The sequence below is a fragment of the Carassius auratus genome, unplaced genomic scaffold, assembly GCF_003368295.1.
Source record: "Carassius auratus strain Wakin unplaced genomic scaffold, ASM336829v1 scaf_tig00025090, whole genome shotgun sequence".
NCBI classification, from domain to species: Eukaryota; Metazoa; Chordata; class Actinopteri; order Cypriniformes; family Cyprinidae; genus Carassius; species Carassius auratus.
The window spans coordinates 147,266-173,715 of record NW_020525394.1 but is presented as its reverse complement, the minus strand read 5'-3'; the positions used below and the strand labels follow the sequence as shown (position 1 = coordinate 173,715).

At 35.8% G+C, this 26,450-nt stretch overlaps 1 protein-coding gene and 1 long non-coding RNA gene across 2 annotated transcripts; both read right to left on the bottom strand.

Moving 5' to 3' along the window:
- Positions 1 to 8,110: 8,110 nt before the first annotated feature.
- LOC113078274 (uncharacterized) lies at positions 8,111 to 11,518 on the bottom strand. Its single transcript, XR_003281477.1, has 3 exons — positions 11,486 to 11,518; positions 10,283 to 10,453; positions 8,111 to 8,176 (listed from the first exon to the last, which is right to left on the bottom strand). It is a non-coding gene; the product is annotated as an uncharacterized LOC113078274 (long non-coding RNA).
- Positions 11,519 to 14,158: 2,640 nt separating this feature from the next.
- On the bottom strand, positions 14,159 to 20,581 carry LOC113078277 (NLR family CARD domain-containing protein 3-like). The gene is made up of 5 exons (XM_026250605.1): positions 20,528 to 20,581; positions 18,548 to 18,655; positions 18,051 to 18,135; positions 16,388 to 16,583; positions 14,159 to 16,172 (listed from the first exon to the last, which is right to left on the bottom strand). Exons 1-5 carry the CDS (start codon positions 20,548 to 20,550, stop codon positions 14,308 to 14,310), a joined length of 2,277 nt encoding a protein of 758 aa, XP_026106390.1. The 5' UTR covers positions 20,551 to 20,581; the 3' UTR covers positions 14,159 to 14,307.
- Between the last annotated feature and the right edge of the window lie 5,869 nt (positions 20,582 to 26,450).

The following is a 26,450-nucleotide window of genomic DNA, read 5'->3' as shown; positions in this document are numbered from 1 at the left end:
TAAAACAAAAAACAGAGAAGAGTGTCTGAACATCTTTGGATAATTTTCCACAAGTTGGTCTTCAAAACAGAAAAACAAATAAGTTGTTTATTTAATCAAATAATTGACACTTCTCATGATTTATGTACAATTTCTCCTGATTCTTGATAGAAATACAACAAAGTTTTAATTCCCAACAACCTTGTGTGAAAGGTGTTAACATCTTTCATTTTTTTTATTTCTGTCATATAATACTTATTTCATCTTTTGTCTAAAACTGATCATATTGTCTAAAATAAAAGTCCTGACTGCTGTGTATTTGTGTTTAAACTGATTCTGGTCTGAACATCACTACAACGTAAATGCATTCGCTCTGCTCTGTCCAGTGACTTGATCAGCTTTGCTACACAGATTCAACTTTGCACATCTAAATAAAACTGTAGGTTTGTCTGTGTGTGTAGATGTGAAGTACAGTAATATTTCTCTGAAACAGGTCAGACTGAAGAAGCAATGCCTGCACAGAATAAAGCCCAGTCTGGACCGGTTCTGTTCAGTTGTGTTACACATTCATTAATCTGGTGTTTGATGACAGAGAGATGATATGAAGCATCAATAAACACTATGAATATGTTCTGATACAGCAGCACACAACTATTCTGTTGTGTCCCATTAATAAACACAATGAAAACAGTTCTGTCCCACTGGATAAAAGAGAAATGTTTGTGTATTTTTGCTATTATTAAGTGAAATGATTGGATATTGGGTTGTGTTTTTGACCTGCTGTATGAGCAACAAGAAACACTCATTACAACTTTCAAATGTTTAGATCACACAACAACTAACTTTACAAGTAAAATATACAGTACAGAATATAGACAGATTAACTATACAAAAATATATGAACATATATAAAAATATACATATATATAGTGCAAAAAACAAGCTATCACGGGTTGATCCAAAAATGAGCGGGTGCAAGAGAAAAGGTGAAGATCAATGTTTTATCAATCAGTTGCCCGTATTTAATAAATAAGAAGCAAATATACAGCAGACAATGTAATGAGGTGCTGGAACGATCACTTGCATTGATGTGAACTGGAGGATGCCGAAACTCAGTTTGTGCCTCACAGATTTGAGAAATATGACTACTGAAATGAAATGACTACTTTTAAATGAAAATATTCAAAACAAAATAAATAGGCTACTCTCTGATGATGTAATCCAAATGAAATGTGCATTTCTCTCTGGCGTTCATGGCGAGTCCGCATCGTCCACTTCATCTTTACAGCGACACAGAAAACACCAGTTTATTACTAAACAATTAAATGTCTCCTTGCTAATTTAGACATTCATAATCATTACTTTAACCAATTCTTTGTGGCAAGCTTTATGCGTGCGGTCATAACTTATTATCCTGTAGGCTATAGCCTATAAGTAATTAAATTAATATAAGAATGTGATTTGTCCACGAATGGCTTAAATGAACAACTACTAGTCGACTAGAAAAAAAAATATAATAAATTAGTCGGAGGCAGCCCTTATTCCACATATTTTGGAACCAGCAGGCCATTTTGGGTTGAGCGAGACCCCCGGAATGAGTGAATATTCAGAAATGTGCTCTCCGCTCACGAGCTCTGATCAGAACAAACCCGAACCTCACGGTCTGCTGAACTTGCAGAAACATACAAATAGACATAGCCAGACTAGAATATTTGTGTACAAATTATGAGCTTATTGACGATTTTTTTTTTATAATTCTTGAGAAAATTAGAATATATTAAGTTTTTTTGTTTAAACCCCTAGTTCCTACATCTATGGCCCAATGACGCTACAATATTTTCTTTTTCTTTTTTTGCGGTCCGAGTTGCGGGCGGGTTAGTTTAAAACACTGGTCAGGTGTGGGTTGTTTATATATTGACCCGCGCATCACTGGTAACAGTCAGTGAGGGTGATGGGAAGTTAGTTTTTAAAGGGTCATGAAACCCCAGACTACTTTTTCTGAGATTGTATCAGAGGTGTGTGTGTTGCACTTCATAGTCTTTAACTTTATAAAATGATCCTCTGCACTGATGCTCTCCAGACGCAGAGAAACTCCAGCTTCATTCATAACCTCCTTAACCTAAACTCAGAGACCCAGTTGGCCAAAAAACCTGGCATACACGCATATACTTTTTTTAAAATTAGTCTTCAATCCTCGGTTTGTAGTCAGTAAACATGATCACATTCAGCAGTCACAGCAGAAGTTAGAGACTAAATGTAACTGATGTCTATTCAAAAGTTGTATTAATCTTTTCTAAGAAGGTTGGAAGCTGTATTAAAGACAAAAGACAGTAAACACTTTAATAAAATACTGTCTATTTCTAATGTGTTCACATTATTTTCTCCAACCTCTGTGCACTTAAAGGGATAGTTCACCCAAAAATGAAAATTACTCCATGATTTACTCACCCTCAAGACATCCTAGATGTATATTAATTTCTTCTTTGAGACAAATATAATCAGAGTTATATTAAAAATGTCCTGGCTCTTCCAAGCTTTATAACGTGAGGTCGGACTCAAATGAGAATTAAAATAGAGGACTGTAACATTACTAGTCATGTAACATGTGAAATGATGTAAGATACTCACTTCAGTTGTTGAGTGTACAGTGTTTATCCTGCAGTAGAGCAGAGATCTGATTCACTCCTGTGTCTCCAAGTTCACGTCCACTCAGATCCAGCTCTCTCAGGAGTAACGGGTTTTTACCCACAAATTCCAGTCACATACTGACAGCCTTCATCTGCAGCAGGAACCAAAAACCTGCAGAAGAGAAGATGAAGCTGGAATCAATTCAGTGTGCACTGCATCACAAAACATTTAAAGATCATCAAACATTGTTTGTAATGAAAAGCTCTAGTTCAAGTTTAAACAGTTGAACATTTAAATATAATTTTTTTTTTAAGAAAGACAAAAGTCAAAAGTAAATTTAAAAGAAACTTAGGGGCAAAAGCTTATGATTCTCAAAAATCTGAAGATTGTTCTGGCTTTTAAGCAGGAGATGAGGAAAGTTAACAGAGATAACTAGCTTGTGACAGCTAAGCATTCATAGTGATATATTTAGATTATCTTTTGATGCCGCTCTAATTCACCAAATACTGGATTTCTGATCCACTAATAGAGAACATGACCAGATCATCTCTGGATAGTTTTATTTAACTGATAATTCTGCTCATTATGAGAGGAACTGCAGGTTCAGACGTGTGTGTGTGTGTGTGCTGAATCATCAGTGATCGTCTCCATCACATGTTTTGGTCTGTAATAGATCTGCGTAGTAGAATTAGGGCTGTAGTTATCAAATATTTTAGTAATCGAGTATTCTACCAAAAATTCCATCGATTAATCGAGTAATCGGATAAAATGTGTTTTTGCTTAATTAAAGTGCAATATTAATTATGCAAGATAAAATAAGACTCCTGGGTGTTGTGACGGTCACGGAGGGACCGCACGTTCAACATGGACGTTAATATGCACACATACGCACAAACACACACCGAGAATGTTTGGTGATACAAGAGTTTATTGTAATTATTGATCAGAGAGTGAATGAAATACCTGTAACTATGTGTATTGTTCCCGTGTAGCGTTTGTCCCGTGATTTTTAGAGTCTTGGTAAGAAACAATGGCAGGAATTATTGGTTCTGCTTAGGGTGGGATTCTACCATGTATTAATTGAGCGTGGGGGTTTCAGGGGCCACGTGGCCTAGTTATTGCTGTTATTTCCTGTTTAATGTGAACGAATTAATCACATCAAAATAGATTTATTAAGTAGAAAATCATGCCAATATGTTTGTTTCAGACTCTGTATATTTAAGGGAACATGTGTAAAGTGTTTTCTGTGAGTTTGTCCCTCCACATGTGGTAATGGTGCTGTTTCTGCAGTGGAGACTATGGCCTGAGGGTTGCAGGTATTTTATTCACTCTCTGATCAATAATTACAATAAACTCTTGTATCACCAAACAGTCTCGTGTGCGTTTGTGCGTATTAACGTCCATGTTGAACGTGCGGTCCCTCCGTGACCATCACAGGCCTCTTAAAATGTACAACTTTTTTTTTTAAATGCATAGAATGCAATGCATACATCATGAATAAACATTTAATTATTACCTATTGTTTCTCTGTCTGTACTTGTACTGTGAACAATGACAAGAAAGTTGACAGATGAATTAAGTTCATTTAAGTGCCATTCAGTTGGGGTTTTAAATAAAGCATTTTCTGAGATGCACATTAAACATTAAAAACATAAAACATTAATTTAATTTATCTTTTAATTATTGAAAATTAACTTAACTTTTTGGTAAACAAAGGGGATTTATTATTAAAAATAAACCATGGAAGAAATGTTGTGTGATTAAACCTTTAAAAAAATAATATATATATATATATTTTTGTGGTAGGCTATGTACATTCTGCTGAACAATAGTCTTTAGCCAGACTTTTATTTTGACGGGTTGACGTACCTTTACAGTTCTGTGTATGTGATGTGACGCTAGTTTTACTCAATCAAACGGTCAAATGCTCATGAAGTGACTGTCAGAGCAGTTCTGGAGATGTTCCTCATGTGTTCAAGTCCTGTGATACAGCAGATGCTGAAATTACCGTGAGTGTCACGCGCGCTTCAGTGTGTGTAAATAAAGGAAGTCGCGATTCTGCTCCATTCATTAACAGAGACACGCAGAACATGCAGGATTCATATTTAAATAGTCTGTTCCGGCTTAATATTTACAGATATTATTCCATATTGTGATTTGATGTAAGTGCAATGACCTATTCTTGATTAATTCATTCAAAATTTGGCAAATTCCGTGCATTCCGCGTTTAACTGTCTGTTTTTTATGACTGGATTCCTCAATTCCCTCCGCATTATCTGCATCGCGGAAATCATAGGGCCCTAGTTGTGGTATGCCAGCTCTATCTTGCAATGGACACACGCCACGACGTTCTCTTTACATTTGCCCGCGCTCTCAAATCAAAACACTGCTGACTCCTTGCAGTATGCAACCTCAGACGCAGCGCTTGTGTCTCCTTCCGCTTTGTGGGTGACGTAAACGCGTTGTCACATTAAAGCAATCATTGCAAAAGAACCTGACGTGAGATTTAAAATAAATCAATTTTTGTAATCGAGTTACTCAAGGAATCGTTTCAGCCCTAAGTAGATCTACAGTGTTGTGAATCTGAGCTTGATGGAAATTAATGTACAGTGCATTCAATAACATTTAAACAATCAGGATAATAAATCACACTGAATATGTTTCATGAGAAATGTCCACAACAACACAATCATAAATGTTAACTATTGAGGCATCAAACTACTGAACACCAGCACATCTATGTGTTAATCTAAACAGGAATCTATTTAAATCTAATCCAAAATGTCTGATTAACCTGTAACTTTTAACAAAACTAAAATGTGCTGACATTTATCATCAAAACAACAGCAGCTGCAGCATCTGATCTTTCATGTTTGATCATTTTCAACAACAGATTGTGTACCTGGCTGAATTAGTGAAATAATATTATTCTATAATACACTTTAATATAATATAATAGAATGTGTGTGTGTGTGTGTGTGTGTGGTGTATATATATATATATATATATATATATATATATATATATATATATATGTATATATATATATATATATATATATATATGTATATATATATATATATATATATATATATATGTATATATATATATATATATATATATATATATATATATATTTATTAGGGGTGTAACGATAACCAAAAATCACGGTTCGGTACGTACCTCAGTTTTAAAGGGGGGGTTAAATGCTATTTCATGCATACTGAGTTTTTTACACTGTTAAAGAGTGGATTCCCATGCTAAACATGGACAAAGTTTCAAAAATTAAGTTGTACGTTTGAAGGTGTATTTTTGGAACAAAAATACTCCTTCCGGTTTGTCACAAGTTTCGGAAAGTTTTTTTCGAGTTTGGGTCTGTGTGACGTTAGATGGAGCGGAATTTCCTTATATGGGTCCTAAGGGCACTTATGCTGGAAGAGCGCGCGCTCCCGTATAGCAGAGCAGAGACATTCACTGATCAGAGCGAGAGACCGAAATGTGACAAAAGAAGTGTGTTTTTGGTTGCCAGGGCAAGACAACCCTGCACAGATTACCATAAAAAAAAAAACAGCATTAAGGGACCAGTGGATGGAGTTTATTTTTACAGTGTTTGTGTTTGTTCCCTGCATTTCGAAGATGCTTGTTTTACAAACAAGGCCCAGTTTGACGCCGAATTTACATATCGTTTATTTCTTAAGGATAATGCAGTCCCAACGAAAAAGGGTCACGATCGTGTGTTGGAACCGCATGCAGTGAGTAAAACTGCTTCAAATATCTCTGTGTTGTTAACTTAGCTATCAGCGCGTAAGAACATCAAGTAAACAACATGCGATGTTGTCATCAAACTGCACTTTCCACATGTACAAAAAAAAAAAAAAAAAAACACAAAGTGGAACTTAGTCATTTTCCAAAACCGCTAAGCAAATATATACAGTTTCAATACATACTACATAGAGATGTCCTGCTGTAGTCGTTGCTGCTGCTGCTCTTGTTAAATTTCAGCCTCTGGATCTGATTCTGGATCATAAATATACGGCTGAATCTGACTGTTAGCCATGGTTTGTTTTGGATGATGGTTTTTTCCTCACGGTAATGTCACAGTTTCCAGATGCTCTCAACGCAAAAGCCTACTCGCGCTCGTGATTCTTTAGCTCCGCCCACACGTCACGCCTCCAGCCGGTCGTGTTTTTCCGGGAAAAAACAGTACAGACTATCTTTCTCTTATGAATATAATAAAACTAAAGACTTTTTGGAGTTATGAAGGAAGCAGTAGTACTCTATAGGTACTCAAGATTAACAGGATATTGAGTGAAAACGAGATTTCACCCCCCCTTTAAAGTCACGGTTCAGTTCATTTTCGGTACAGTAAGGGAAAAAAAATGCAAACATTAAACTGCAGGTTGTTTATTACTATACACTTTTTTAAATACTTTTTTTTTTAAAAGAAAAAGAAAAAATACTGCTGTTATTAAGCTCTCCACTTAATAAAACACTCGGCCTCAAACCAATATCATATAATAAAATATAATGAAAAATATAATAAATAACTATGATTACAGTGCAGCATTACCAATCCCAGCTTGTAGGCCTGCTTCACCAGAATCGTGCCTGACGCGACGATGGCGCGCTGCTGCTGCTGTAGGTGACATAGAGGGAGACCGCCGACAGACCAGGCTCTTGTCTTCCCGACAACAATATCTATACTTAATGTTGAGCATAAATATAAAGCCTACTGATAAAGGACACCGTCAACAGTATTGATGGCAAAATAGACTATGTTTGACAGGTGCAATATTTGAAAATCGATAATTATTAATTTGTTTTTTAAATTAAATTTATATCTGAATTTATGTCAACCTATAGACTTTCAAACATCAAAGTGTCATGAATTAATATGTATTTGTGTACAAAATGACAAACATATTTTCCTATTCTATTTTGCCTGGAAACGCTTCCAACACGCTTGCGTGTCACGTGAAAAATAGGCGTCGGTTTTATTTCTAGCATGCACGTTTTTTCCGCGCGTCTCATGCAGGCAGTCTGCAAGCTCTAACCTGTTAACATGGGAGCCGAATTAAAAACGGACACGCCACGCAACTGAGACACAATTGCTCCACGCATCCAGTGTGTCACTGGCCTTATAGAATCAGCTGCAGGGCAGGATTTGCGCTGAACGCGGAGACTTCCGCCACTTAATATGTTCATTTGGAAACATATTGTACTTATATTCCAAGCACAAAATATTGCATTCCGTCATTCGTTACACACGTACACCGTACTGAAAGCCCTGTACCGAAATGGTCCGGTACGAATACACGTACCGTTACACCCCTAATATAAATAATACATTTTAAATATTTGTATAATTGATTTTATATTATTTAATCAGGTCTCACCTCAGTGTCTTGAGTTGACAGTTGGATCCTGTAGTAAATCACAGAGCTGATTCACTCCTGATTCTCCAGGATCATTTCCTGTGAGATCCAGCTCTATCAGGTGTGAAGGGTTTGATCTCAGAGCTGAAGACAGAGCTTTATAACCTTCTTCAGTGATACTGCAGTCTGAAAGCCTATTAGAAAAGATGTCATTCTTCATTATAACACAGATTGTCACACAAGTACATGTTCTAGAATGAAGAAAATAAAAAGATGCATTACAGGATTTTTGACCTGAATGGACTCTTCACAGTAAAGCTGGGTAAAGTTATAAATTGGTGAACGTAAACTACAACAAATGCAATTTTAAATTTTTGCATTTTTAATTTTCCACAATTATAACCTACAGTTGCAATAAAAATTACTCAGCCCCTCAGAAACTGCAGTACTTTACAAATACAAGCTTTTCTGAAGACCCAGGATAAAATCTAAATCACATCTATAACAGTTCACTGGTTTCAAAAGTAATATATTAAAAGTCATAATGTCAATATATAATCTTATATAATGTATTATTTTTGAGTTATAAGATTTTAATAACAGAGATATGTCACAATTATTCAACCCTTACTCAACATTGCTGTTTTACTTGGCAGTCTAAAGCCTGCAGGTTTTCATCCAAAATATCTTCAATTGTGTTCCAACGACGAATAAAGCTTTAATGGGTTTGGAACGACATGGGGGTAAATTTTCATTTTGGAGTGGAGTATCTCTTATGTCTTATTTGCATGGTGGAGAATAAAATAGTTTAAAAACACAATTATGTCTTTAGAAACTCTAATAAAAACAGAATTAGCTTGAGCTGTTACACATACACAGAGTTAACCCATGCATGTGCTGAAGTTGAGTAGCAAAAATGGAAGAAGTCAACAGAGATCTCACAAAAGTTATAGAGAATAAATAATTGTATTATTTTAGAAAGTCTGTAAAGGCTGTAAGAAGATTTCCAAGACATTAAAAACCCTCAGCCTTATTCCTTATCTAAAAGTGTGTTGTACCAGAAAACCTTTTTAGGGTGTTGAAGAAAAACCTGCAATGTACAGCCAAAGACTTGCAAAATGACCCGATGAAAGAAGGAAAACCATTTCAGTGCAGTGTGTAAGAAGAACACTAGACAAGTATGGCCTTCATGTTGAGACATCTTGGAGAATACCACTCTTGATCAAGAAGAACAAAAGGCAGACTTGAACTTGCTAAAATTCATTTGTGTAGACCTGTGGAGCTCTGGAGGAATGTTTTATGGAATGATGTGGCCAAGCTCATAAGCAGAAGAACACCATCTCCATCGTCAAACTTGGAGGTGGATCAGTGCTGTTATGGGGTGTTTTACTGCAGCAGGAAGTGGAAATCATGACTGTATGAAGGACATCATAGATTCTTTGAAGTATCAGGTCATTTTGACAAGAATTGTAATGCCTTTGGTGCAAAGACTGAAGCTCATGATCAATGGACTTTCCTGCAGGACAGTCATCCCAAAGTACACATCCAAATCTACTTCTGCTTGGTTCAGGGATAAGTCATAGAATGTTCTTGAGTGGCTTGTTCAGTCTCCAGATTTAACTCTCATTGAAAATATATGAATGAATTTAAAGAAAGCAGTGGCAATGTGAAAACCAAAGATTATCAGTGATCAAGAAGCTTTTTCAGATGAGGAATGGGTCAAGACTGTAGTAGAGAGGTGACCGAAGCTTCTAAACACTTACAGACAGCGTTTATTGGAATTCTGGGGGGGGGGGGTAGGTTAATAATTCTGAACATGAATGTTTAGATCCAATTTGAATTTCATCATGATTCATCAATGTTCCATTCTGAGAATCACACAAAAGTGTATTAACAAACTTTAACACTTTACTAATGCCTTTGTTATCTGTTTTCATAAAATTATATTCTCCGCAGCAAAATGTCTAGCAGGTCAAGGGGGTTGAATTATGTTGATTGCAACTGTATTATAACCTTCTTCTGTGATACTGCAGTCTGAAACTCTTCAGAAAGACCAAACTAATGAACTGATGAATGAATGAATGAATGAATGAACGAACGAACGAATGAATACATAAAAATATGCATTACACCATTAGAATATTAACATTTCCCATCACCTCCAAAAATCCATCCGTTTGTCAATATTTTATAAACATATCTACACCAACACACCAATTTCATTCCTTTTGACACAGCACCAGTTTACAGACCAGCTGGAGCTTAACATTGATTCATGTTTAGATTAACCAAATTCAGACCTCAGTATCTGTAGTGTCTGTGAATTTCTCAGCAGGCTGGAGATTTCTGTCAATCCAGAGTCTCCTATTTTATTCCTGCTCAGATCCAGCTCTGTCAGAATTGAAGCGTTTGAATTTAGAGCTGCAGCCAGAACATGACAACCTCCTTCTGTGATACAGTTGTTCTTCAGACTGCACAAAGAGAAAACACTTCAGTTATAATCTTAATATTTACCAGTATGTTTTAGCTGACATTTAACAAATACTGGTGATGATGATGATGATGATGATGATGATGGCAACTCATTCAGTCAGCGATCTCTTATACAAGACGCACAAAAAACACTCAGTAGCAAGAATTTAAAAATGTCCTTGTAACATTGAAATAATATATGTCAATGTGTTGAGTGTACAGTGTTTATCCTGCAGTAGAGCATCGTGCCTAGATCTAGACTTAAAAAAAAAAACACATTTAAACACTGTCATTTGCATTCAGAAACGGCTCCAATAAACCATATATGGTGACAACACTTCTCTTTATAAATCATGTGAATGTATAATGTCCTCCCCGAAATAATGGAAAAAGAAAGCAGTACCGACTGAGAAGACATTCTGTGCACTCACTAAACAGATCAGTGCGCTCTTTTTAAACATGTTTTCTGCACAGAGCATGGTTTGCAGAATCCTCCAGCAAAGCAAGATCAGTCATGACACTAAAGCTACATTTCAAATGACTTCCCAGCTGCATGCAAAAAAGGCATACCTTATTATTTTTGTCTTTTTTTTTTTACTTTAAATCATCAAGATGCATTTACTATATATAAGCAAAAATATATTTAGTCTTGTTTCCTGGAGGGATAAAAAAGACTAAATATCTCATCTAACTTGAAATATTCATTTATAAATGTAGTATTTGCAATTAAAGGACACAGGAAACACACAGTAGCACTTCATTTTTGTAGTATTGCCATTCTAGCACTAGATTCTCTGCTTAAGCATGCTCAGAGTTGTGCTTATATTTACACACATTCCTATGTTAAAGTACAAGACGGAAGATCCCTAACTTTGCATGAGACCGTTCTTACGCACTCATTACACACACATCTGTGCATATGCACGGTTGATAAATGAGGGGCCTGAAATGTGGAGTTTATGCTGAAATTAAAGCCTGCAAATTGTCCAAATTTAAATGAACAAAACACTAATGATTGTCACAAAACTTACCTCAGTATTTCTAGTTTGCAATTAATATTTTTAAGACCAGTGCAGAGCAGCTTCACTCCTGAGTCCTGCAGATTATTATTGTTCATGTTCAGCTCTTTCAGATTGGTATCTGATCCAAGGACTGAAGCCAGAGCTGGACAGCTTTTGTCTGTTAAGCCACAATCATTTAGCCTACAAGAGAAATAAATAAAATCACAGAGTTAGATACATGTAATACATTTGTTAAATACAAAAAAATAATTTATACCAATACACTGCATATATATTAGAATTGTATTGATTCAAATTGATTCAAATAAAACTTTATAAAATATGTAAATTAATAATTGGCTTATATCATTAAAGGCAATGAGTTATACATTTAAAAGTGCTGCTCTATTATCTGGATGAGTGTCTTGAGGAGGAGAATCTGGAGGTTAATAATTTATGCATTAAGGTTATGCAAGTGTATATCTCCTTTATAGCAGAAGTTGAACTGAATATTGGAGTAGAAACAACTAAGAAACAGTGTGTTTTATAATAACATGATGTGCTTCTACTGTAGCTAACTAAACAGCTTGTTTTGCTGAAAAGAGATATTTTTACATAAAACCCATGTAAATCTAATAAACCAGCATTGCACTTTAATTCAAAAGGACTGCAGTTTTTAAAGGAAAAAAAAGTTCAAGAAATTGTTTTGACTTTACCCTAAAAGAGATCTATACTTATAACTAGGGGTTATAACCATACGGTATATTATAGCAATGTTATCCGCAGCAATACGGATCTTTTAGTATACTATTTGGTAGAATTATAAAACCAATTTCTTGACAAATCATCTAGATGCTGGTGTTGAGTTTTTTTTTTTTTCTGGTAAAGTCAGCTGGGTCACCTTCTGAAAAAAAGATGACGGGAACGCGGAAAGTTATCAGATGGAGATGTGTAGCACTGCATGAGGCAAATGGTGGTCACACCAGCCTAAAGCCCCTTTCACACTGAACATTTTCGCCTTCTGTGTGAACGCAAACACGTCCCGGGATTGATCCAGGATTAGGGACCTAGTAACATTGCCGGGTTCAGTCCCGGAACGAGCTCTGTGTGAACAAAAGTCAGAACTAATGCTGTAAAGGCTGTGTCGTAGTGATGACGCACAATATCACGTGACTCTTTTACCAGGTGTTTTGAAGGCAGATCAATGTTCTCTACTAAAAAATTTGCAAATTGTAATGAAGCAGTGATCAGTTAGTTCCTCACTTTCTGCGCTGAAGCTGAGATCGCCATGTTAAGTGAACGTTAACGTGCCTAGCGTTTTTGACTCATACATTACACGTCACACCCTGATGTCACATGTCTTTACAGGACCTTTAGGGGTTGTGTGTGAATGCACGCACATATTCCGGGTAATCACTGGTAGTGTGAAAGTGCAAAATCTAGCGACCCGGAAACAATTGCCGGGACACATTACCCGTGTATTTGCCAGAATCACAGTGTTAAAGTGGCTAAAGGCTGATCATGCTGTCAAATCAGCATCTTGATAGGCCACACCTGTTAGGTGGATGGATTATCTCAGCAAATAGAAAAAGTGCTCACTAACACAGATTAAGACAGATTTGTGAACAATATTTGAGAGAAATAGGTCTTGGCAATAGGAAAAATGGCAAAAAAAATCTTGCTCCTGTTTGCAGTAGCGATACTGTGCTGTAACATGTTCCCTTGTGGTGGAATGAACTCCCCAACTCAATCCGAGCAGCTGAGTCCTTAGCCATCTTCAAGAATCGGCTTAAAACACATCTCTTCCATCTTTATTTGACCCTCTAACTTTAACACTCACTATTCTAATTCTATTCTTTAAAAACATCTAACTACCTTTCTAATCTTTTTGTATTCTATTTTCTTTTCATTTATTATGCAATTGTATATGTATGTGTGTGTGTATGTGTAAAGACCTCTAACTAGCTTACTCTATTCTTTTTTATTTTTTATTCTATCTGTTTTCTTTTTATTTATTATATCATTTAAAATCCCATGCTACGTGTACTGTGTTAACCTAACTGAGACTTGTTATAGCACTTATATATCATTGCTCTTTTTGTTGTTTTTGATTGCTTCCACTGTCTTCATCTGTAAGTCGCTTTGGATAAAAGCGTCTGCTAAATGAATAAATGTAAATGTAATGTAACATGTTATATCTATATGCCGTGATCTGATAATAACAACTTTGTAGGACTATAATTATTTAGATAGTCCAAAAAAAATTTAATTAATAAATCCAACAACTTATAACTGATTCTGTTACATTGAAGTGGATAATAAAGTATTTATTGATTATTAATATTAAGTTATCAGTTTACAATAAGGTTCCATTAATGTTTAACACAAACAAACAATGAACAATACATTACAGTATTTATTAGTCTTTCTTAAAGTTAGTTAATGAGAATACAGTTGTTCATTATTAGTTTATGTTTATTAAGAGTGCATTAACTGTTAACTAGCACAACTGTTGATTTTAATAATGAATTAGTAAATGTTGAAATTAATATGAAAGGGTTATTTCAGGCAAAAAATAAAATTATAAAATAAAAATTACTACTTCACACTGTACGTCAACAGTCACAACAGTCGCGCTCACAATAGACCCGGAGAGACCTCAGAATCTCAGAATATCTCAATATATTGACACAAGTATCGTGATAATATCGTATCGTGAGGCCTACCCCTACTTATAACTGGTGTATGGTTAATTATCACTATAAATCGTGGTGTCCAAGCCTGCTATGTATCAATGTAGATTCATGTAATTTTAAGATGAGAACAAAACATGACAAGATATATTAAATAACTTACAGAGCTCTTTTGCAGGTTTTGATGACTGCTGATAATCTAATGAGACACTCGTCTGATTTCTTGAATTTCTGAAGCTCAAACTCCTCCAGCTCCTCCTCTGATGTCAACAACACAAAGACCAAAGCAGACCACTGGGCAGGTGAAAGATCAGCAGATGAGAGACTTCCTTTGCTAAGGTGGGTCTGAATGTCTTTCACCAGAGTTTGGTCGTTCAGTTCATTCAGACAGTAGAACAGATTGATGGATCTCTCTGGAGACAGATTAGACTCTAATTTCTGCTTGATGTACTGAACTATTTCCTTTTTACTCTTCTCATTTCTATTTTCCAGTGTCAACAGACCCTGTAATAGTTTCTGATTGGACTGGAGTGACAAACCAAGGAGGAAGCGAAGAAAAAGATCCAGGTGTCCATTTTCACTCTCTAGTGCCTTGTCCACTGCAGTCTTGAGCAAATCAATCATGTTTTTTTTGGATTGTCCAAGAAGGATCTGAAGGAAATTTTTGTTTTTCTGTTCTGTAGAATCTTGATCAAACACATATTTATTTTTGATGTCTAGAAACAGATGTGCATAAAGGGCTGCAATAAACTCTTGAATGCTCAAGTGAACGAAGCAGTACATGGTACCAAGAGTGATCCCTGTTTCCTCCTTAAAGATCTGGGTACACATGCCTGAGTACACTGATGCCTTATAGACGTCAATACCACAGGCTTTCAGATCTGTGTCATAGAAGATCACATTGTTTCTTTCCAGCTGATCAAATGCCAGTTTCCCCAGTGAAAAGATGGCATCTTTATCCCAGGAAACATCTGGTGTATGTTCTCCATCATACTTTCGTCTGCTCTGCTGGATCTGAAATCTGAGGAAGTGTGTGTACATTTGTGTCAGAGTCTTAGGAGTGTCTTCAGTATTTGACTCCTGCAGTGTTTTGGAGACATCAACAGCCTGATTGTTTTTCACAACATTATATCTCTTCTTCTTTAAAATGTTCTGGAGAACAGTGGCTGAAATCCAGCAGAAGACTGGGATGTGGCACATGATAAAGAGACTCTTTGATTGTTTAACATGATCAATGATTTCTTTGGCCTGATTCTCATCCGTGAATCTTTTTCTGAAGTACTCCTCCTTTTGTGCATCATTGAATCCTCGTATCTCTGTCAGCCGGTCGATACAGTCAGGAGGAATCTTACTGGCAGCTGCTGGTCTGCTGGTGATCCAGATGAGAGCAGAAGGAAGCAGATTTCCCTTGATGAGGTTCGTCAGGAGAACATCCAGAGAGACTGGTGATGAAACATCAGACCACGTCTCATTATCCTTAAAGTTTACAGGAAGACGACATTCATCCAATCCATCAAGAATGAACAAGACTTTGAATTGATTTCTTCTCGTAAGCTTCAGTCCTTTTGTCTCTGGGAAAAACTGAGTTATAAGGTCCATCAAACTTAGTTTTTCTTTCTTCTGTAAGTTCATCTCTCTAAATGGAAGAGGAAATATGAAGCTGATATCTTGATTTTCTTTTCCTTCGGCCCAATCCAGAACAAACTTCTGCACAGAGACTGATTTTCCGATGCCAGCAACTCCTTTTGTCAGTACAGTTCTGATCTGCTTGTCTTGTTCAGGTGCTTCAAACAAATGTTTGCACTCAACCTGTATCTCCTGTGATTCATGACGTCTGGAAGCAACTTCAATCTGTCTCACCTCATGTTCAGTATTGACCTGTTCACTACAACCCTGAGTGATATAGAGATCTGTGTAGATGTTATTCAGAAGTGTAGAGTCTCCTTGCTTTGCAATTCCTTCAAACACACATTGATACTTCTTCTTTAGGCTACACTTTAGTTGATGAATGAAGACCAGCTCGTCTAAACAGAAATAAAATAATGTTTAGTCTTTGGGTTTGTTGTGTACAGAACAGAATGTGGAAGACTAAAAGAAGTCTGTAGTTGGAAGAGACAGGTTATGATCATAATATGAGAGGCATATGAACAGCAAATGATCTTCCTGTGAGTCATAGCAGTGATTGTTGAAGAGAAAACAGACTGACACAGCGCTCGAAGCAGCGATCAGAGTCTCTTACCTTCTAGAGTATCAGCAGCTTCATCTTGCTTCATCTCTCTCAGGAAGTACAGCGTGAGATCAAGAGCTGCTTCTTTCATACTGCATCTGTTCTCTTTAAAGTCCTTCACAAAGTACTGTAAGTTCTCTTTTTGTAATATTTTCTTAAACTTTTCCAGTTCTTTCTTTAGAAATTTCATTATTTTGCTCTCAAGATCCTACAAACAAAGAACAAAATTATACCAAATCCACATTCATTTGGTCCAAATTATATAATCAGTAAGTAAAGTAAATACATAAATAAATAAATATCTCTCTCAGTTATGCGTGGGTCAATGTGTAAACAACCCGCACCAGACCGACGTTTTCAACTAACCTGCCCGCAACTCGGACCACAAAAAACGAAAACTAAAATATTGTACCCGACCCGCTTCCTGCCCCGCATTTTTTAAAGTAGTTAATGCATCGACCCTTTATATTAATTTAATTACTTAAATAGGCTATAGCCTACAGGATAATAAGTTATGACCGCACGCATAAAGCTTGCCACAAAGAACTGGTTAAAGTAATGATTATGAATGTCTAAATTAGCAAGGAGACATTTAATTGTTTAGTAATAAACTGGTGTTTTCTGTGTCGCTGCAAAGATGAAGTGGACGATGCGGACTCGCCATGAACGCCAGAGAGAAATGCACATTTCATATGGATTACATAATCAGAGAGTAGCCTATTTATTTAGGTTTGAATATTTTTGTTTAAAGTAGACATTTCAAGCTTTCTGTAATATATTGGCTATATTTCTATTTAAACCCACCAACACTACCTGACCCAAAATATCAACCAAAGTTTCTACATCTTTTTTCTTAGCTATTTCAGAATCTGGAAAAATGACTGGAGCTAACTTGTTACTGCAGTCAGTCGAGCGATATGAATGTGTGACGTACGGCATGATAAATGCTCGTCACTTCTGCTGCCCAAACTTTGTCAGCCTGTGGGTCATTTGGTTTATTGAAAAACGATTGCACTGATTTGCATGTTTCTTGATGATGTGTTTTTTTTTTCTGTGGTACTCACATGCACCATGTCGCTTCACGTCATATTCTCCACCATGTCCCACAGAAAAAAAAAAAGCTTCGCCATCGACAGGTCTTAACCAAGAGTAGTCCATTCGCTATTAAAAGTGCATCGTTTTCGTGGCCACACTGGCCATGGCTGCTTAACCTGTCCGAACACAGTGCGCGCTCTCCGATTTGAGGTTGTTGACAATGTTTAGAAGGTGTTCGTGCACCAGTCAACAGTTTGGTTGATGCACGACTCAGCCTATCGAGTCGACTAACGATTTTATTGCTCTCCTCTGAACTATTGGACATAAGTTAACAGTAGCCTAAGTATTTATTAGGCAGGGTTGAATGAAAAAGCGGCACAGGTGCTTAATTTGCGTAGTACTAGTACTATATAAAAAAAAGGTTTAGTTGGCATCTTTATTTCAAATGACCCAACCGACCGCGACCTGAGTATCATTAAAAATATTTTTGGATGACTCGTAACCGCGGGTGACCCCAGGCACCGGCTCATTTCGGATCAACCCGCGCATCACTGATATATATATAAAAAGAAACAAGAAACATTGTCCAATAAACAATTTATTTGTTATAAATATAATCTTTAATTAAATATTTGATCACCTGGAAGATTCCTTGGAGTTTGTCTGTGAAATTATTGTGGTTCCTGTTAATCTGGAAGTCTGTATCTAATGTCTCATAATGCAGACTGTTAAAATGGTGAATAAAATTAAATATGGTTAAGGCAATATATTTGACAAATCTCTTGCTACTTTATCAAACACAAAGAGCAAACTTCAGCTGTTAATGCTGCAGTTATAAGTTAATTATTTTAAAGAGAAGGTTCTACTCAAGTACAAATGTAAGTTTTTCTGTCCTATAAGGAAAAAACTATTGACACTAATAACAGAAAGATGGAAGGACATATTCCTGTCTCTATGGTGAATTTATGCCTCCTTGCTGCTGCTTGTGTAACTGTATTACTGGAAAGAAGCTCCAGACTGAGTTCAATAAAAAGCAAAGCAGATATTGTTCTTTGATTTATGGTTTTATTTAATTTCTATCACAGATACCCCAGTGGAGAAATTAGCTAGTGCCATAATACAAAACACATGAAATACCTTTCAGTAGCTGATGGTGTTTCTTCACTGAATAACGGTGGCACTCCTTCTTTTGACCGGTCACTCTTCACAGACACAGAGCTGGACACACGTGATCCTGATCTTACACTAATGACACAAAGAAGAGAGTGGGAACATTTTTAAAGTTTTGATACAATCAATTTCATAAATTCAAAAAATTATCTACAATGTATACTGCAATGTAAAAAAAAAAAAAAAAAAAAAAAAGAGCGAAAAGTCCCCTTCTATCACAGTAGAGTCCAAGCTCTCTTCTGTCACATCAGTATCATCCTCATGTAACACACAAGCTTCATTTCTACCATTGTGCCACATTCAGCTTCATTCTCCTCAGTCGTCTCACTTCTCTCACCTTCCTCTTTTATATCTTCTCTAGCAATAGAGACACAGACCCCAGCTTCAACATTCTCACATCCTTTCATTATTTACAGCTTCAGCATCATTCACTTTCTCAACACAGACACTTCTGATGCGCCCTTCCATTATATCAACCAACTAATCAAAATCAGATTCATCTTCATCATCCTTCAAGACCATGTAAACCTGTCATCTAAAACAAATGACAAGCGTGATCTTTTTGATTTGGGACACTACTGTATCATGTCTTAATCTCTACAAGCAAGAGTTCATCTTTAGTGAAAGCTGGAACACATCTCTTCAGACTTCATATCTACAGATTACACACCAGGGCTGTACAGTGTGACATATGTTGAACATGCTATGAAAAATAATCAGTCTGTGTTATTAATAAATATACCACAGTAGCAATGCATGCCTGGGTTTGAGCCGGTTTACAAACCTGTTGTCCAGCAAAGTGAACATTTAATGAGGTTTTTGATACAAATTCATTTCATCACTTGAGTGTAGCCATTTTGGGCCAAATTGTAGATCCTTACAAACAGACACAACAAACTTTGTGTTCTATATAATATTTGTCAAATAAAGTAAAAGGTCTGATCTGAAAACCTTAGTGACAGTTCAGATTCTGTTGGTTCAGATTTGGAAATTCACTGGATATTGCCTCTCATAACATCATAAAGACACATTACACATTGATGCTATTTTTTATTAATTTGAAATGAAAGAATGAAAGAGAGATTAAAGTGAAGAAATTTAATTCAAACCCTATCTTTCCGGAGCCAAAGAATAAACAATGTACTGACTGCTATACATAATATTTATTGCTGTAGTATTAGTAGATGTTTTATTAATGCGATGATGCCCATGATCACAGACAGACTTGTTATTTGAGGGAAAGTTAAGCCACATTCAGCGTTGTGTTATGTTCAATAATTACAGACCTGAATAATTCTAAATGAACTCCATTATTTTGACAGGAGAAGACAACAAAGTATAGTTTACATGTAGCGTGTCGATTCAGCGTGGTAAGACTCTCGCTCTTGCTCTCTCTCTCTTTGAATGTGTGAGAAACAGCGCTATCAGCAAAGTGACGGAGAGTCGAGCGCCTTCACAAAGAGTTTACAGAGCATCAAATACAGGTGCGCTGTGCGTGATCCACAGATCGCTTGATGGAGAGAGAACTCTGAAGCTCAGATGCTGAAATTAATGCAAGTGTCATGCGCTTCAGTCTATGTAGTAAACAAACCCGCACGTCTCTGCCATTCATTAATTCCCACAGAGACGCGCAGAACACGGATTCATATTTCAAACAACTTTTGCGGCTTAACATTTACAGATACTGGTCCATATGGAGATTTGATTTGATTAATTTATGCTAACTTTGACTAATTCCGTGACTGTCCATATTTTCATAGTTTCATTATTTTCATGACTGGATTTTGAGATTCTGTCCTTGTTTTCTGCTTCGCGGAAATCGTTTTTAGTACCGACTTGGTACCGAAGTACCGGGTCTTTTGACAACACTAATGACAATAGTGAGAGAAAACGCTGCTTTTTGAAAAGAGTTGTTGTTTTTTTCTGTGAAAGCAGACTCAGTCTTACCTCTGTTTGTGTGAGAGACTCATCTTTCCTCTCTTCTCTGACAGACTGCAGATGAACAGCTCAACACTGAGATCTTTGTGTCTCTGAAGACGATCAGATGCTCATCATGACCTGGACATGACAATCAGATCAAGATCATGAGAGTTCAGAGGAACAAATGATGAAGAAAATAACTAGTGCTGAATCTCTGAGTTATCAAGCAATCAATACACAAATAAAATATGCTACAAATATACTGCCATGTAATAATCTCTTCAGATCACTCACAACACACTTCTTTATTTACATGAACATTATTTAAGTTTAAAAGAAGATTAATTTTGCTCGTGTTTATCGTCTCTCTATCAGGTTTGATTTGATCACAAAATACTCTCAGTCTCGGGTCTTGAAATGGAAAAAGAGGAGATGGAACTACACTTTTAGAATTATTCTTAATGCAACATTTTTACAGACTTGTTCAAATGTTTTAACATGTGTCGACTGAATGAGACGGTATCTCTCATTGTTGTATTTCATACAGTGAAGTAATACACACTCAGCTCTTTGTTGTTGTCTACAGTGCATTCACTGCCAAGTAAAGTGCTTGACAACTTATTAAATCCAGTATGAACAATTCTAAGATGTGTTATGATATGATATTACCTGCAGAACTGATTGTGTATATGTTCTAACTAGTGCTGTCAATCGATTAAAAAAAATTAACTAATTAATCGCACAATTTTTTAAAATTAATCGCGATTAATCGCAATTAAAAGACTGGAACTTTAAATTGTAAATAATTAATGTAAACTCAAGACAAAGAAACTATTTAAATTCAAAATATGATTGTTTATTGGAATTTTTGTTTAACTTGTAACACAGATTTTCTCATGTAAAAAACATACCTGCAATAAACCATCAATATCCTCCAAATTAACTGTTGGTTTGAAAGCCATATTTATTACAGAAATAAAAACACAGGCATGTAAGTACCATTTGAATTTCAAAACAATCAATGCCAATAAAAAACAAAAATGATTTCCATGTTGAATTCTAAGTGGACTGCAAAAAAATCCCAAAGTATAGTCATTGCCAGTGCTTTAAGTGAGCCGGTACGCTCATTTGGACATCTGTTTTAATAGAGGTTTTAATCTTTTACCTGCACTGCCGATTTTCAGAGCGCCCTTCACAATGCAAGCTTCCTAATTCATCCCACCCAGAGCAGAAACTACATTACCCATTCACCCTTAAGTTATACAAGTGAATAGCGCATGTGTCGCTTTTCCCACTGTTAAGTGTCAACAACTCAACGTGGCCGGAGAAGGTGTGTGAAACTCGTTGTGAGTTATACTAAAGCTAAATCTTGAGTATTTATTGTCTGATAAACATTAAAAACTGTCTGCGGAGGTTGAGTCGTCCTGCAGCCCCCGCTGGCTGCTCATTGGCTGCAGCATCTTTTTTCTAAGTTCTAAAAAAATACCGTAGACGGCAAGGCACAAATTTAGATATTAATTTATCTAATTAATCTATAGCCTATGCACAAAGACAATATGATCTTTTTGTCCCCTTTTTGTTTTAAAGCTTGATGAAGAGAGAGAGCGCAAGTTGCTGCAGCTGAGGAGGACGGTGATGCACGCGTACAGGAGTGATTGACAGTTCGCGGCACTGTGTACAAAAAATACTCCGCTACACAATTATTTCCTTATTTTCGTTTAAGCTTATTAACGTTAGCGTTACAGAAAGGTCTGATTTACGCACTGTTACAGTCATTGTTTTTTTTTTTTAAACAATGACATTTGAGTTCACGATTTTAACGCTGCTGTTTCTTGTGGCAGACTGAATGAAGAGTAGCCTAATGTTTCTTGTGGCAGACTGAAGAGTAATCCGGCAGAGTTGTATACTGAAACTTTCCGTCTAAAAGTCCTTCCTTGGTCTTATCCATATTTCTTTGCAAGTTGAACACACATAGGCCACAACTGGAAATAAAAAAACTGCAACCGCGTTAATTGCGTTATTTTTTTTTAACGCGTTAAATATTTCAAATTAATCGAATGCGTTAACCCGCTAATTTTGACAGCACTAGTTCTAACGTATACTTTAGCTTCTGCTTTACTTGATGAAATATTGAGATCTACTTGCTTTATTCTTAGAGTTGGTTTGGCCAGAATATTCACCTTTTCATTTCCCTCCACACCAACATGAGCAGAAACACAAATGAAGTGTGTAGACATGCCCTTAACTTTTATTCTGTACATCCTGTAGAATATTTCATTGATAATATCCATCCTAACTGATGACCTGCCAGATCTTATACTCTCAAGTGCTGAAAAACTATCAGATGCAATGAAAGAGTTATTTACTTCATTCTCTTCTATCCACTGTAGGGCCAGCAATATCACCAATAGCTCTGTTGCTTATACTGACAAATTAGGGCTGGGCGATATATCTAACGATATGCTCATGCACATCTAGTCAGTAAATCTGGTTCAGTGATTAGCGCTAAATCGTCATCACCTGCTTTCAAATGGAGCGGCTTTTAATAGACAGAGCCGCAGATCACTTACAAGTTAAGCAATATCACCTTCATTATCACAGATGAATCGCCTTCGATAATGAACGCGATATTGCGTAGCTCGTACTCTTTTCTTAATATATAAATCACACATTGTAATATATAGATCTGCACCTGCATTTTCTGTGTCAGGATCTTTGGATCCATCTGTAAATAAAAACACTGATTCTGGGAAATGTTTCGGGAGTTGATTAGAAATGTCTTTCAGTTCCCTGCTGTATACTGAGGTTAACAGTAGGCAAGGAGAATAACCAGGGAGGAATAGAGGAAACTGAGACTGTATTACTGTACTGTAATTGATGTTATCCTATATTTTTTGCTTTAGCATCACATATCCATCCAAAACTAGTCAAATTTGATTCATTATTTTCACAGCATTCTTTAGATATATTAGATAACATAAGATATATTTTCACATATATATATGTCCACAAAGCCCCATCATCTGCATACAAAGATGTTCCTACATTTTGTTCAACCTGAGAGAAAGTGTCATTAATCATTATGTTGAATAATAACGAACTACATACACTTCCTTGTGAAGTCTGGAATATTCTTCACCTACTCACTTGTATTTTCCTGTTAAACAAAAACCTATTAATTCTGCCTTCAATTCCTAATGATTTTAATTTGATTAATAATCCTGCTTTGGATTGATCCGGAGTGTGGACTAGGGATCTAAATCACGATACACATACGTAGTGTATTTTGACATCACGCATGTCTTAGCACAGTGATTGTCAAACCTTTTACAGTGATGTAACATTTAACATTGTTCTGTGTAGCCCTTCTCTTCCACTTAGACCACAGTCACACCTTTACTATTAAAGGACAACATCTGCACCTTAAATTGATTTACAGGTGTTATATAGCCTTTAAGAGACAAATATTTTCTATCCTTATTAATTATATCTTATGTCATGTTTTATGTGATATTCTTAACTTTCCATTAATTGTATTATTAATATAATCAATAAAGCAATAAAATATGGCAAATCAACAATAGCCTACTTGTGAACTTAAAAATAAAACAGACAATAGGTGACGGCAAATCACTGTCTTCATGAGCCGGGCATCATTCATTCATTCATCACTGACTCTCAGAATCGTTCAAAGACGCAGATACATTCACTAAACATCACTTGCATGGAGATGCACACCAGATAATACAGATTTCGTTGGAACTAGTGTTATTTCATTGCAAAATATAACAAACATGACAATATTCGGTTTAAAATGTAAGGTAAATTTAACGTGCATTGTTCACTCATTATAATCTTTTTTTGTTGAACTGTTGTAAAAATGTATGTCACATTCACCATCGTTTGGATATTCAGGGAAATTTGCATTCTTGTTCGTATTTTAAACATGAAAACAATAACTCGCACAGGGTTTCTGTATCAGAGAGAGTTTAAATCAATCTCAATGTACAGTCCATGTCAATGCTCTTCATGCTATTAAGTGAAGATCTACTTTAAGATACATCGAACAGCATCATGATTTGCTAAAGCAGCACATTCAGTGTTATCCTATCACATGCACACTGTTTGTGTGGAAGCAGTCAGTCAAGAAGATATTTAGAAAACTGCTGGTAATCAAACAGTTGGTGGTTCCCAATGACTTCCATAGTAGATAGAAAATACTAAGGAATGGCAAAAATCATAAATCATAAATGATGACAGAATTTTCATTTTTAGGTAAACTATTCCTTTAATGTTTTATAATTGCGTTAGTATTAGTTTTTATTCCTTGTTTTAAAGTATTTTATTACTTTAGCTTCCATGATTTTGATAGAATGCCTCATTAGGCCTAATTATAAATAATTAAAGAGAACACTCTGATTTCTATGATTAATAGATGCTGCTTTGTGTTGTCAGACGCTGATTTTATTCAGTCTGTCTGTTGTTTCAGTTTATACTAATGCAATATATTGGGCCAAATGTTTGTTGTAAGTCTCAACCGGTAGATGGAAAACAAACTATCGTGATTTCTGATCGAGCGTTTGGACACGGAAGCGGTGACGTCACACTCAAGGTCTTAAAAATACTTTCGATTTCACGTGACAAAATAACAACATAACACAGAAGAGGAAATACGAAAAACACTTTCAGAAAGAGAATCGTGTTCAATAACCTCTCTTTGAAAACATACTCGCGGTCTTGTCCGATATAAAAGAGAAATTATAAGTATTTAAAAACGCTTATTTTGCTGTGCTTTATGCCTTTCGCTTGTCAGCAATTAATTCTCATATCTCTCAGATGGATCGGATTAAGTATATAAAAACAACGTCCGCGAGTGTTAAAATTAGCAGTATCTGTGATAGTTATAGCCTACCTGAACAAATGTTTATTGATAAAACGGATCTAATCCAACGAGCAAAGTTTTCTCTTTCAATCTGTGCGTAGTTCTTCTTCTTCTTCTCTGGTGTTTTTTGGCGGTTGGCAACCTCACTCCTCATTACCGCCACCAACTGGAATAAAGTATGGATCAGGATATTTGCTTTTGTGTTGTATAGAAATAAACATAAAAAAACAACAAATTAATAAATAAATAAATAAATATATTTAAAATATTATATTATTTTATATAATTTACTTTCTCTCACTAACTCAATAATATAATCATGATTAACTTGCTAGCAGTTTTCACTAATAAACCTCCACTTTCCATAATCCGTGACAGAGGAGCATCTTGGAGGCAGGGATTTAAAACTTTATCAAGAAACAAACTGACTCGAACTTTTTCGATCAGGTAGGGTTCAAGTGATTTCAAAACATTTCAGCCAGTTTATATATATATGGTGGATATATTATTTACCTGATATAAAATGCATTTGGTTTTGAGTCAAGTGCTTCATTGTAGTATACGGTGATATCTCTTCAGCGAACAGCACGAGCAGGACAAACAACAATGCTGAATATTAATAACTATGACTGGGACTGTTATACATACCATTATAATGAGAAGACCATGCTAATTTATTATACACAAACAGTTTTATGACACAACTTCACTGGGTGTGTATTTTTAAACAGATTAGACAAACATCTTGATGGTGGTTTTAGCCACAGAACTATAATTGAACACATACTATAAAAATAAAATACAATGAAATAAATACAATCTTCTACCTCAGCTTCAAAGACTGTGTCTTGTTACAGTAAGAACATTTTGCTTGTGTAATGCGATAAGAACATGGCTATTCGTGTGCCTGTTAACACTTATAAAGAAGGTTTTGTCTTGCTTCTCTTCAGATACAAAACGGTTATGGGAAACTATTTTATTGTTATATATGTCATTATTAGAAAATCTAAATTAATTTGATTTTGTATTTTTCTGTATCATTTGAGAAATAATCATAATATTTTTCAA

Excerpts from the sequence above, each read along its gene's own strand:
- LOC113078277 (XM_026250605.1), bottom strand. The coding sequence starts at position 20,550 with ATGAGTCTCTCACACAAACAGAG. Across the intron at positions 18,136-18,547 it reads ACACCATCAGCTACTGAAAG|TCTGCATTATGAGACATTAG; the intron begins GTATTTCATGTG and ends CCATTTTAACAG. Across the intron at positions 16,584-18,050 it reads AACTCCAAGGAATCTTCCAG|GATCTTGAGAGCAAAATAAT; the intron begins GTGATCAAATAT and ends CTTTGTTTGTAG.